The sequence below is a fragment of the Oncorhynchus nerka genome, unplaced genomic scaffold (assembly GCF_034236695.1).
Source record: "Oncorhynchus nerka isolate Pitt River unplaced genomic scaffold, Oner_Uvic_2.0 unplaced_scaffold_1382, whole genome shotgun sequence".
NCBI lineage: Eukaryota > Metazoa > Chordata > Actinopteri > Salmoniformes > Salmonidae > Oncorhynchus > Oncorhynchus nerka.
The window spans coordinates 7,950-22,454 of record NW_027039928.1 but is presented as its reverse complement, the minus strand read 5'-3'; the positions used below and the strand labels follow the sequence as shown (position 1 = coordinate 22,454).

At 47.2% G+C, this 14,505-nt stretch overlaps 1 protein-coding gene across 2 annotated transcripts in view; it reads left to right on the top strand.

Annotated features, from left to right (window-relative positions):
- LOC135568790 (protein MTSS 1-like) overlaps positions 1-14,102 on the top strand; it is an 80,885-nt gene extending 66,783 nt beyond the window's left edge. For both annotated transcript variants that reach the window (XM_065015538.1, XM_065015537.1), the window contains exons 7-10: positions 4,402-4,695; positions 6,212-6,514; positions 8,438-8,603; positions 12,658-14,102. In XM_065015538.1, coding sequence (XP_064871610.1) covers positions 4,402-4,695; positions 6,212-6,514; positions 8,438-8,603; positions 12,658-13,295 — 1,401 coding nt within the window. In that variant the 3' untranslated portion in view covers positions 13,296-14,102. The remainder of the gene's footprint in view (positions 1-4,401; positions 4,696-6,211; positions 6,515-8,437; positions 8,604-12,657) is intronic.
- The last annotated feature ends 403 nt before the right edge of the window (positions 14,103-14,505 follow it).

The window sequence follows — 14,505 nt, the reverse complement described above, 5'->3', positions numbered from 1 at the left end:
TTCCTCTGTTAGGTCACTGTCAGTCTAGAGTAGAGTTCCTTCCTCTGTTAGGTCACTGTCAGTCTAGAGTAGAGTTCCTTCCTCTGTTAGGTCACTGTCAGTCTAGAGTAGAGTTCCCACTTCCTCTGTTAGGTCACTGTCAGTCTAGAGTAGAGTTCCTTCCTCTGTTAGGTCACTGTCAGTCTAGAGTAGAGTTCCTTCCTCTGTTAGGTCACTGTCAGTCTAGAGTAGAGTTCCTTCCTCTGTTAGGTCACTGTCAGTCTAGTAGTAGAGTTCTGAATAAGGTCTCAGAGTGACGACCACTAATGCTGCCGCACCGCTAAACCACCAGGAGAATTCTACTCCATAGAAAACCACCAGGAGAATACTACTCCATAGAAAACCAGCAGGAGAATACTACTCCATAGAAAACCAGCAGGAGAATACTACTCCATAGAAAACCACCAGGAGAATACTACTCCATAGAAAACCAGCAGGAGAATACTACTCCATAGAAAACCACCAGGAGAATACTACTCCATAGAAAACCACCAGGAGAATACTACTCCATAGAAAACCACCAGGAGAATACTACTCCATAGAAAACCACCAGGAGAATACTACTCCATAGAAAACCACCAGGAGAATACTACTCCATAGAAAACCACCAGGAGAATACTACTCCATAGAAACATAGAAAACCACCAGGAGAATACTACTCCATAGAAAACCAGCAGGAGAATACTACTCCTGGGCTTTCTGTGTCTGGCTTTAAACTCTTTAACCATGATGCTTAGTACCAGACTGTCTATCTGCTTCTCCCTCTGCTGTCCACAAGGACAGTTAATGCTAAATGATTCTATCCTCTGACTCACCTCTCTGCTTGGTTTCACTTCAGCTAATTCCCCCCTGAATCTCGGTGCTAACCTCCCTGCTGGCAGGGAACTGTTGTTTTTAAACGTGCTGATGCAGCTCACTGACTGATTGATGCCTTCTAACGTCTTCCCTGCTGTTCTGTCTTTATGTGCTGGCTACAATACACTCCTTCCTCTCCTTTATGTGTTCTATTCCTGTGTGACTGTCTGTGACGGTGTGTGACTGTGTGTGACTGTCTGTGACGGTGTGTGGCGGACTGTGACTGTCTGTGACGGTGTGTGACGGTGTGTGACTGTCTGTGACTGTCTGTGACTGTCTGTGACTGTGTGTGACTGTCTGTGACTGTGTGTGGCGGACTGTGACTGTGTATGACTGTCTGTGACTGTGTGTGACTGTCTGTGACTGTGTGTGACTGTCTGTGACTGTGTATGACTGTCTGTGACTGTGTGTGACTGTCTGTGACGGTGTGTGACTGTCTGTGACTGTGTGTGACTGTCTGTGACTGTGTGTGACTGTGTGCGTGACTGTCTGTGACTGTGTGACTGACGGTCTGTGACGGTCTGTGACTGTGTGTGACGGTCTGTGACTGCGTGTATGTTCATATCTGGTCATCTTTTAACCCTACCCTGAACTCAAACTCCTCTCTTTTTTTTAACACCAAAACTCTCTGCTCTTGCCTTGTGCTCGTCCTCTGTCGTGTCTGTCTGCCTCCACCCAACCTGCCGTTCCTCCAGCCTTGCTCCAGCTCTGGCTCGTCTGAGGCCTCTGACACCTGCCAGTCAGTCAGTGAGTGCAGCTCTCCCACCTCAGGAGGGCCTCTGGCTGCAGTTGACAAGGTGAAATACTCCCTCCATCCCTCCTTTGAGAGGAAGCACCCCCCCCTGCCCTCTCATGATAGATACCCTACCCCTCGTCCCCTCTCATGATAGATACCCTACCCTCGTCCCCTCTCATGATAGATACCCTACCCCTCGTCCCCTCTCATGATAGATACCCTACCCCTCGTCTCCTTTCATGATAGATACCCTACCCCTCGTCTCCTCTCATGATAGATACCCTACCCCTCGTCCCCTCTCATGATAGATACCCTACCCCTCGTCCCCTCTCATGATAGATACCCTACCCCTCGTCCCCTCTCATGATAGATACCCTACCCCTCGTCCCCTCTCATGATAGATACCCTACCCCTCGTCTCCTTGCTGTAGCCCTTATTCTAGATTCTCCTCACAGGAACTATCGTGTTCACCTTCTCCACACCCCTCTACCCCATCCAGGTGTTCCACCCACAGCTTCCTTTCACCTGTCTCTGATCGCCTCTGTTACGTATCCAGTCTCATGGGTCATCGTGGTCGTTCACATACATTTCAGAATTCAGAACCGCGGTCCGGTTTGTCAATCAGGCAGGATTCATTTTCTTAGTTTACTCCTTTTGTTTATTTGTTCTTCCGAAATGTGGAGTTATTTGTATTTCATTCACCAACTTTTATCTTGTGTTTCTGATTGTGTTGTTTTATTATCCTGACCCTATTGTGTTGGTTTATTATCCTGACCCTATTGTGTTGGTTTATTATCCTGACCCTATTATCCTGACCCTATTGTGTTGGTTTATTATCCTGACCCTATTGTGTTGGTTTATTATCCTGACCCTATTGTGTCGGTTTATTATCCTGACCCTATTGTGTTGGTTTATTATCCTGACCCTATTGTGTTGGTTTATTATCCTGACCCTATTGTGTCGGTTTATTATCCTGACCCTATTGTGTTGTTTTATTATCCTGACCCTATTGTGTTGGTTTATTATCCTGACCCTATTGTGTTGGTTTATTATCCCGACCCTATTGTGTTGGTTTATTATCCTGACCCTATTGTGTTGGTTTATTATCCTGACCCTATTGTGTCGGTTTATTATCCTGACACTATTATCCTGACCCTATTGTGTTGTTTTATTATCCTGTATTGTGTTGGTTTATTATCCTGGTTTATTATCCTGACCCTATTATCCTGACCCTATTGTGTCCTGGTTTATTATCCTGACCCTATTGTGTTGGTTTATTATCCTGACCCTATTGTGTCTGTTTATTATCCTGACCCTATTGTGTTGGTTTATTATCCTGACCCTATTATCCTGAGCCTATTGTGTTGGTTTATTATCCTGACCCTATTGTGTCGGTTTATTATCCTGAGCCTATTGTGTTGGTTTATTATCCTGACCCTATTGTGTTGGTTTATTATCCTGGCCCTATTGTGTTGGTTTATTATCCTGGCCCTATTGGGTTGGTTTATTATCCTGACCCTATTATCCTGAGCCTATTGTGTAGGTTTATTATCCTGACCCTATTGTGTTGGTTTATTATCCTGACCCTATTATCCTGAGCCTATTGTGTAGGTTTATTATCCTGACCCTATTGTGTTGGTTTATTATCCCGACCCTATTGTGTTGGTTTATTATCCCCTATTGTGTTGGTTTATTATCCTGGTTTTGGTTTATTATCCCTATTGTGTTGGTTTATTATCCTGACCCTATTGTGTTGGTTTATTATCCTGACCCTATTGTTTTGGTTTATTATCCTGACCCTATTGTGTTGGTTTATTATCCTGGCCCTATTATCCTGACCCTATTGTGTTGGTTTATTATCCTGACCCTATTGTGTCGGTTTATTATCCTGACCCTATTGTGTTGGTTTATTATCCTGACCCTATTGTGGTTTATTATCCTGACCCTATTGTGTTGTTTTATTATCCTGACCCTATTGTGTTTATTATCCTGACCCTTTATTATCCTGACCCTATTGTGTTGGTTTATTATCCTGACCCTATTGTGTTGGTTTATTATCCTGACCCTATTGTGTTGGTTTATTATCCTGACCCTATTGTGTTGGTTTATTATCCTGACCCTTGTGTTGGTTTATTATCCTGTGTTGGTTTATTATCCTGACCCTATTGTGTTTATTATCCTGGTTTATTATCCTGACCCTATTGTGTTGGTTTGTGTTGGTTTATTATCCTGACCCTATTGTGTTGGTTTATTATCCTGACCCTATTGTGTTGGTTTATTATCCTGACCCTATTGTGTTGGTTTATTATCCTGACCCTATTGTGTTGGTTTATTATCCTGACCCTATTGTGTTGGTTTATTATCCTGACCCTATTGTGTTGGTTTATTATCCTGACCCTATTGTGTTGGTTTATTATCCTGACCCTATTGTGTTGGTTTATTATCCTGACCCTATTGTGTTGGTTTATTATCCTGACCCTACTGTGTTTGGTTTATTATCCTGACCCTATTGTGTTGGTTTATTATCCTGACCCTATTGTGTTGGTTTATTATCCTGACCCTATTGTGTTGGTTTATTATCCTGACCCTACTGTGTTGGTTTATTATCCTGACCCTATTGTGTTGGTTTATTATCCTGACCCTATTGTGTTGGTTTTTATAATTTGACAACTTTCTCCACCCTATTTTGTTTTTTATAATTTGTTTGTTTTTTATGTTTGTTTGTTTGTTTGTGTTTGTTTGTGTCATTCCGTTCCCCTGCTCATGCTCAGTTGTCTAACGGGTATGACCACTACGGGGATCACCATCATTCAGACTCTTCATACCTGATGGGAGGGGGCTCAGGCCTGGGGGGGTCCTACCTGATGGGAGGGGGCTCAGGCCTGGTGGGTTCCTACCCCCTCTTCCCTCCCTCCTCCCATTCCACCTCCATCACCTCTTCCTCCTCCTCCTCCTGTCCGTCCCAGTCGTGGTCCAGGCCGGGCTCGGCCCTGCTACCTGACTACCCTCATTACTGCACCCTGGGGCCTAACATGGTCCCCACCTCTAAAGTCCCCAGCTGGAAGGTTTGTTTGTTGGTTCAGTCCTCCTCCTCATCATGTCTCCTTGTGTTCCTAAAACATCAACATCCTGTCATTACGTAGGACCCTCTGCATTACTATGACATTATGATTATGTTACAGTCAGATTGAAAAATGACTGTAAGACGATATACTACATCGTCTTCTACACGTTTCATTGGTAGATTTCAGATGTGTTCCTGCAGAAGATGTATTTGAAGATGGTGATAATAGTTCAGAATCCCCACAGCTATGTATCTGTATCCTGTAGGACTGGGTAGAGGAGGTGAACTCAGCTATGTATCTGTATCCTGTAGGACTGGGTAGAGGAGGTGAACTCAGCTTAGGACTGGGTAGAGGAGGTGAACTCCGCTATGTTTCTGTATCCTGTAGGACTGGGTAGAGGAGGTGAACTCCGCTATGTATCTGTATCCTGTAGGACTGGGTAGAGGAGGTGAACTCAGCTATGTATCTGTATCCTGTAGGACTGGGTAGAGGAGGTGAACTCAGCTATGTATCTGTATCCTGTAGGACTGGGTAGAGGAGGTGAACTCAGCTTAGGACTGGGTAGAGGAGGTGAACTCCGCTATGTTTCTGTATCCTGTAGGACTGGGTAGAGGAGGTGAACTCCGCTATGTATCTGTATCCTGTAGGACTGGGTAGAGGAGGTGAACTCAGCTATGTATCTGTATCCTGTAGGACTGGGTAGAGGAGGTGAACTCCGCTATGTTTCTGTATCCTGTAGGACTGGGTAGAGGAGGTGAACTCCGCTATGTATCTGTATCCTGTAGGACTGGGTAGAGGAGGTGAACTCAGCTATGTATCTGTATCCTGTAGGACTGGGTAGAGGAGGTGAACTCAGCTATGTATCTGTATCCTGTAGGACTGGGTAGAGGAGGTGAACTCAGCTTTGTATCTGTATCCTGTAGGACTGGGTAGAGGAGGTGAACTCAGCTATGTATCTGTATCCTGTAGGACTGGGTAGAGGAGGTGAACTCAGCTATATTTCTGTATCCTGTAGGACTGGGTAGAGGAGGTGAACTCAGCTATGTATCTGTATCCTGTAGGACTGGGTAGGTGAACTCCGCTATGTTTCTGTATCCTGTAGGACTGGGTAGAGGAGGTGAACTCCGCTATGTATCTGTATCCTGTAGGACTGGGTAGAGGAGGTGAACTCAGCTATGTATCTGTATCCTGTAGGACTGGGTAGAGGAGGTGAACTCAGCTATGTATCTGTATCCTGTAGGACTGGGTAGAGGAGGTGAACTCAGCTATGTATCTGTATCCTGTAGGACTGGGTAGAGGAGGTGAACTCAGCTTTGTATCTGTATCCTGTAGGACTGGGTAGAGGAGGTGAACTCAGCTATGTATCTGTATCCTGTAGGACTGGGTAGAGGAGGTGAACTCAGCTATATTTCTGTATCCTGTAGGACTGGGTAGAGGAGGTGAACTCAGCTAAAGATCTGTATCCTGTAGGACTGGGTAAAGGAGGTGAACTCAGCTATGTTTCTGTATCCTGTAGGACTGGGCTAAACCAGGACCCTATGACCAGCCCATGGTGAACACCCTTAGAAGGAGGAAGGACAAGGATCCTGTACCAGCAGACACCAGCTATGCCCCACTACCACTGCCTGCTGGTGTCATCCCAGCACATGGGGGCAGGAGTCTACCACTGCCTGCTGGAGTCATCCCAGCACCTGGGGGCAGGAGTCTACCACTGCCTGCTGGTGTCATCCCAGCACCTGGGGGCAGGAGTCTACCACTGCCTGCTGGAGTCATCCCAGCACCAGGGAGCAGAGGTCAACCATTACCTCCACCACCCAAGGTCAGCTGGACACATGCTTTAACCTGTCTAGGACTGGGACTTCCGCTAGCGGAACCCCTCGCCAACAGCCAATGAAATTGCAGGGCGCCAAATACAAATCATCAGAAATCTCATAAATCACATTTCTCAAACATACAAGTATTAGGCACCATTTTAAAGATAGAATTCTCGTTAATCCAGCCACTGTGTCTGATTTCAAAAATGCTATACAGCGAAAGCTCCACAAACGATCATGTTAGGTCACCACCAACTCACAGAAAAACCCAGCCATTTTTCCAGCCAAAGAGAGGAGTCACAAAAAGCACAAATATAGATAAAATGAATCACTAACCTTTGATGGTCTTCATCAGATGACACTCCTAGGACTTCATGTTACACTATACATGTATGTTTTGTTCGGTAAAAATCGTATTTTACATTGGCGTGTTATGTTCAGTAGTTCCAAAACATGCAGTGATATTGCAGAGAGCCACATGAATTCACAGAAATACTCATTATAAATGTTGATTAAAATTCTAGTGTTATGCATGGAACTTTGGATTACACTTCTCCTTAATGCAACCGCTGTGTCAGATTTCAAAAAAACTTTACGGAAAAAGCACAATCTGAGAACGGCGCTCAGAGCCCAAACCAGCCAGAGAAATATCTGCCATGTTGGGTAGTCAACGTTAGTCATAAATAGCATTATAAATATTCACTTACCTTTGATGATCTTCATCAGAATGCACTCCCAGGAATCGCAGTTCCACAATAAATGCTTGTTTTGTTCGATAATGTCCATCATTTATGTCCATTTATGTCCAAATAGCTTCTTTTGTTAGGGCGTTTGGTTAACAAATCCAAAAGCGCGTTCTGGTCCAGACGGACGAAAAGTTCAAAAAGTTATATTAAAGGTCGAAGAAATTTGTCAAACTAATCAATCTTTAGGATGTTTTTATCAGAAATGTTCAATAATGTTCCAACCGGAGAATTCCATTGTCTGTAGAAAAGCACTGGAACTAGAGATACCTGGGACAGAGTAGAAGGCAGTTTACTCGGGGTTTGTGGTATATGGCCACTATACCACAGGTAAGCTCTGTTCTTAAGCACGACGCAACGCAGAGTGCCTGGACACAGCCCTTAGCCCGTGGTATATTGGCCATATACCACAAACCCCAGAGTTACCTTATTGCTATTATAAACTGGTTACCAACGTAATTAGAGCAGGAAAAACAAATGTTTCGTCGTACCCGTGGTATACAGTCTAATATACCACGGCTGTCAGCCAGTCAGCATTCAGGGTTCAAACCAACCAGTTTATAATTAAGCAATAAGGCCCGAGGAGGTGGCCAATATACCACGGCTGTCAGCCAGTCAGCATTCAGGGTTCAAACCAACCAGTTTATAATTAAGCAATAAGGCCCGAGGAGGTGGCCAATATACCACGGCTGTCAGCCAGTCAGCTCTTCAGGGTTGAAACAACCATTATAAACTAAGGCCCGAGGAGGTGGCCAACGTAATTCAGCCAGTCAGTAAAACTAACAGTTTTTTGTCATACCCAGGAGGTGGCTGATATACCACGGCTTCAGCCAATCAGCATTCAGGGTTCAAACCAACCAGTTTATAATTGATTTAGGCTTCATGCTGCACAAACGGCAAAGGGCTTAAGTTTAAAACTCATGTTTTGTCATACCCATGGTACACGGTCTGATATACCACGGCCTTCAGCCAATCAGAATTCAGGGCTCAAACCATCCAGTTTATATCGATTGATTTTGTCTGTCTGTCTGTCTGTCTGTCTGTCTGTCTGTCTGTCTGTCTGTCTGTCTGTCTGTCTGTCTGTCTGTCTGTCTGTCTGTCTGTCTGTCTGTCTGTCTGTCTGTCTGTCTGTCTGTGTCCTCCCTCCCTCTCCCTCCCTGTGTCCCTCCCTCCCTCCTCCTCCAGGTGTGTGAGATGGAGGCCCATGAGGAGCTGGCTCTGGCCCTTTCCAGAGGTCTACAGCTGGACTCACACACACAGCGTTCCAGTAGGGACTCTCTACACTGTTCTAGTGGCTACAGTACCCAGAGTACCACCCCGTGCTGTTCAGAGGACACCATACCTTCACAAGGTTAACACACACACACACAAACACACTGAGAAAATATGCAAAGGCGTGCATGACTTGTAGCACCATATCCTTCTGTGTAAATGTAACGCTCTGGGTGTCGTGGGTGTGGAGTCAGACGCAGGAAACAGAGAGTGCAATGCTGTGCTCTTTAATGCACAAACGCACCACTGGTGCACAGACACAGACACACACACACACACACACACGAACACACACACACACACACACACGAACACACACACACACACACACGAGCACACACACACACACACAGACACAACCAAATGCCCCAAACACGGGGGACGAAAACAGTACAGCAGAAATACACGACCAGGAACAAACACGTTCCTCTACTACAGAACCGAAGGTCACAATAATTAATCCCGCACAAAGAAACAGGCGGACCGGCTGTCTAAAGAAGCCCAACTAATGATTCACAAACAGGTGCTACCAATAAACATACAAGGAGGGGGAGGAAAGACAATCAGTGGCAGCTAATAGGCCGGTGACGACGACCGCCGAGCGCCACCCGACCGGGAAGGGGAGCCACCCTCGGTCGGACTCGTGACAGTAAATATGTCAAGCATTCTAATTGATGTTGTCTCTATACCAGGTACGTGTCTGGTAAAAATAGGATATAGGTGCACTAAATGCCCAAAGGTATGTGGACATCTGCTCGTTGAACAATCTCATTCCAAAATCATGGGCATTAATATGGAGTTCATCCCCCCCTTTGCTGCTATAACAGCCTCCACTCTCCTGGGAAGGCTTTCCTACTAGCTTGCTGCTATAACAGCCTCCACTCTTCTGGGAAGGCTTTCCACTAGATGTTGGAACATTGCTGCTCCACTAGATGTTGGAACATTGCTGCTATAACAGCCTCCACTCTCCTGGGAAGGCTTTCCACTAGATGTTGGAACATTGCTGCTATAACAGCCTCCACTCTCCTGGGAAGGCTTTCCACTAGATGTTGGAACATTGCTGCTATACATTGGGAAGGCTTTCCACTAGCATTGCTGCTATAACAGCCTCCACTCTCCTGGGAAGGCTTTCCACTAGATGTTGGAACATTGCTGCTATAACAGCCTCCACTCTCCTGGGAAGGCTTTCCACTAGATGTTGGAACATTGCTGCTATAACAGCCTCCACTCTTCTGGGAAGGCTTTCCACTAGATGTTGGAACATTGCTGCTATAACAGCCTCCACTCTTCTGGGAAGGCTTTCCACTAGAAGTTGGAACATTGCTGTGGGGACTTGCTTCCATTCAGCCACAAGAGCATTAGTGAAGTTGGGCGGTTAGGCCTCCTGGCTCGCAGTCTGCGTTCCAATTCATCCCAAAGGTGATCGATGGGGTTGAGGTCAGGGCTCTGTGCAGACCAGTCAAGTTCTTCCACACCGATCTCGACAAGCCATTTCTGTATGGACCTCGCTTTGTGCACGCGGGCATTGTCATGCTGAAACAGGAAAGGGCCTTCCCCAAACTGTTGCCACAAAGTTGGAAGCACTGAATCGTCTAGAATGTCATTGTATGCTGTAGCGTTAAGATTTCCCTTCACTGGAACTAAGGGGCCCGAACCATGAAAAACAGCCCTAGTAACCAGGAGTCTAGTAGTAATACTGTACCACTCTGGAGACCATAGTAACCAGGAGTCTAGAAGTAATACTGTACCACTCTGGAGACCATAGTAACCAGGAGTCTAGTAGTAATACTGTACCACTCTGGAGACCATAGTAACCAGGAGTCTAGTAGTAATACTGTACCACTCTGGAGACCATAGTAACCAGGAGTCTACTAGTAATACTCTACCACTCTGGAGACCATAGTAACCCGGGGTCTAGTAGTAATACTGTACCACTCTGGAGACCATAGTAACCAGGAGTCTAGTAGTAATACGGTACCACTCTGGAGACCATAGTAACCAGGAGTAGTAGTAATACTGTACCACTCTGGAGACCATAGTAACCAGGAGTCTAGTAGTAATACTGTACCACTCTGGAGACCATAGTAACCAGGAGTCTAGTAGTAATACTGTACCACTCTGGAGACCATAGTAACCAGGAGTCTAGTAGTAATACTGTACCACTCTGGAGACCATAGTAACCAGGAGTCTACTAGTAATACTGTACCACTCTGGAGACCATAGTAACCAGGAGTCTAGTAGTAATACTGTACCACTCTGGAGACCATAGTAACCAGGAGTCTAGTAGTAATACTGTACCACTCTGGAGACCATAGTAACCAGGAGTCTACTAGTAATACTGTACCACTCTGGAGACCATAGTAACCAGGAGTCTAGTAGTAATACTGTACCACTCTGGAGACCATAGTAACCAGGAGTCTACTAGTAATACTGTACCACTCTGGAGGTCCATAAAATGACATTTTTAAAGAAAGAAACATCTTATTCAATATTTTTAAGGTAGACCTTTTGTTTTTGCCTTAATTAGTTTGGATCCCAGGAAGAGTAGCTGCTGTCTTGACAGGAACTAATGGGGAGCCATAATAAACCCCAGGAAGAGTAGCTGCTGCCCTGGCAGGAACTAATGGGGATCCATAATGAACCCCAGGAAGAGTAGCTGCTGTCTTGACAGGAACTAATGGGGATCCATAATAAACCCCAGGAAGAGTAGCTGCTGTCTTGACAGGAACTAATGGGGATCCATAATAAACCCCAGGAAGAGTAGCTGCTGTCTTGACAGGAACTAATGTGGATCCATAATAAACCCCAGGAAGAGTAGCTGCTGCCTTGGCAGGAACTAATGGGGATCCATAATAAACCCCAGGATGAGTAGCTGCTGTCTTGACAGGAACTAATGGGGATCCATAATAAACCTCAGGAATAGTAGCTGCTGTCTTGTCAGGAACTAATGGGGATCCATAATAAACCCCAGGATGAGTAGCTGCTGTCTTGACAGGAACTAATGGGGATCCATAATAAACCTCAGGAAGAGTAGCTGCTGTCTTGTCAGGAACTAATGGGGATCCATAATAAACCCCAGGAAGAGTAGCTGCTGTCTGGCAGGTACTAATGGGGATCCATAATAAACCCTAGGAAGAGTAGCTGCTGTCTTGACAGGAACTAATGGGGATCCATAATAAACCCCAGGAAGAGTAGCTGCTGCCTTGGCAGGAACTAATGGGGATCCATAATAAACCCTAGGAAGAGTAGCTGCTGCCTTGGCAGGAACTAATGGGGATCCATAATAAACCCCAGGAAGAGTAGCTGCTGTCTTGACAGGAACTAATGGGGATCCATAATAAACCCCAGGAAGAGTAGCTGCTGTCTTGACAGGAACTAATGGGGATCCATAATAAACCCCAGGAAGAGTAGCTGCTGTCTTGACAGGAACTAATGTGGATCCATAATAAACCCCAGGAAGAGTAGCTGCTGCCTTGGCAGGAACTAATGGGGATCCATAATAAACCCCAGGATGAGTAGCTGCTGTCTTGACAGGAACTAATGGGGATCCATAATAAACCTCAGGAAGAGTAGCTGCTGTCTTGTCAGGAACTAATGGGGATCCATAATAAACCCCAGGAAGAGTAGCTGCTGTCCTGGCAGGTACTAATGGGGATCCATAATAAACCCCAGGAAGAGTAGCTGCTGCCTTGGCAGGAACTAATGGGGATCCATAATAAACCCTAGGAAGAGTAGCTGCTGTCTTGACAGGAACTAATGGGGATCCATAATAAACCCCAGGAAGAGTAGCTGCTGCCTTGGCAGGAACTAATGGGGATCCATAATAAACCCTAGGAAGAGTAGCTGCTGCCTTGGCAGGAACTAATGGGGATCCATAATAAACCCTAGGAAGAGTAGCTGCTGTCTTGACAGGAACTAATGGGGATCCATAACAAACCCCAGGAAGAGTAGCTGCTGCCTTGGCACGAACTAATGGGGATCCATAATAAACCCCAGGAAGAGTAGCTGCTGCCTTGGCACGAACTAATGGGGATCCATAATAAACCCCAGGAAGAGTAGCTGCTGCCTTGACAGGAACTAATGGGGATCCATAATAAAGCCTTTCTCTCTCTCTCTCTCTCTGTTTATTCCAGTGTCAGACTACGACTATTTCTCCATGGGAGGGGACCAGGAGGTTGACCAGCAGGAGTTTGACAAGTCATCCACCATCCCCCGTAACAGTGACATCAACCAGTCCTACCGTAGGATGTTCCAGTCCAAGAGACCAGCCTCCACCGCCGGCCTACCTTCTACGGCTGGCTCCGTCATCATGACCCCTGGGGTCGCCACCATCCGCCGCACGCCCTCCACCAAGCCCTCGGCTCGCCGCGGGACCACCGGCCCCATCCCCATCCGGACCCCCGTCATCCCAGTCAAGATCCCCACCGTGCCTGGCCTAGTTGGGGGAGGATTCCCTGGGGGGCTGGGGATTCCTGGAGGACCAGGAGTAGGGGCGGAGGAACCAGAGGAGGCCCAGAGCCCTGAGTCTCCAGCCCAGGGAGAGGAGGGGGAGCTGGGTGTACTTCCCCTGGCGTTCTGGAGTGGTCAAGCAACCACAAACCCTCCCTTGGCCCCTCACCAGCCTAGGGTCCAGTGTCAGGGTGAGGGGGGGTCCCTGGAGGATGGGGAGGTTATGGATGGTCAGGGGGGAAACATGCTGCTGGTTATCCAGAGAGGGGTCAAGCTGAAGAGGACCAATACCAACGATCGCTCAGCACCGCGCATCGTATAAGAGGAGAGCCACCGTGGCACCATGCAGCATCAGAGGAGGGCATCCTACCTAGCTGTACCTAGCTAGCCTACCGCCTGCCCATTGACAGGACAGACAGGACACAGCTCATGTCCACTGCGCTAAGGGGGGTCTCCTGTATACTACTTACCGTCCAGCGGCCTCACTGACAGACGGGACAGAACAGAACTCAGCTCATGTCCATTCCATGTGATGCTGTGGGTGGTGACAGACAGAGCTCTGCTCGTCGTCTCAGACGGTGCAGAAGGTGGTCTCTTGTTGGACAGACAGTGGAGCAGCTCAGAGTTGTGTTAATAATGTTCTCTCTTAGTTCTGAATGTGTAAATAATTATGCATGGTATTTTCTCTTTGTTGCTTCCTGGGGCCCAGTTCTGTTGACTCTAGTCCTCCCACCCCCATTCCTCCCCACCTCAGTTCTGTTGACTCTAGTCCTCCCACCCCCATTCCTCCCCACCTCAGTTCTGTTGACTCTAGTCCTCCCACCCCCATTCCTCCCCTCCTCAGTTCTGTTGACTCTAGTCCTCACACCCCCATTCCTCCCCTCCTCAGTTCTGTTGACTCTAGTCCTCCCACCCCCATTCCTCCCCTCCTCAGTTCTATTGACTCTAGTCCTCCCACCCCCATTCCTCCCCTCCTCAGTTCTGTTGACTCTAGTCCTCCCCACCTCAGTTCTGTTGACTCTAGTCCTCCCACCCCCATTCCTCCCCTCCTCAGTTCTGTTGACTCTAGTCCTCCCACCCCCATTCCTCCCCTCCTCAGTTCTGTTGACTCTAGTCCTCCCACCCCCATTCCTCCTCCTCAGTTCTGTTGACTCTAGTCCTCCCACCCCCATTCCTCCCCTCAGTTCTGTTGACTCTAGTCCTCCCCACCTCAGTTCTGTTGACTCTAGTCCTCCCACCCCCATTCCTCCCCACCTCAGTTCTGTTGACTCTAGTCCTCCCACCCCCATTCCTCCCCTCCTCAGTTCTGTTGACTCTAGTCCTCCCACCTCAGTGACTCTAGTCCTCCCACCCCCATTCCTCCCCACCTCAGTTCTGTTGACTCTAGTCCTCCCACCCCCATTCCTCCCCACCTCAGTTCTGTTGACTCTAGTCCTCCCACCCCATTCCTCCCCTCCTCAGTTCTGTTGACTCTAGTCCTCCCACCCCCATTCCTCCCCTCCTCAGTTCTGTTGACTCTAGTCCTCCCCACC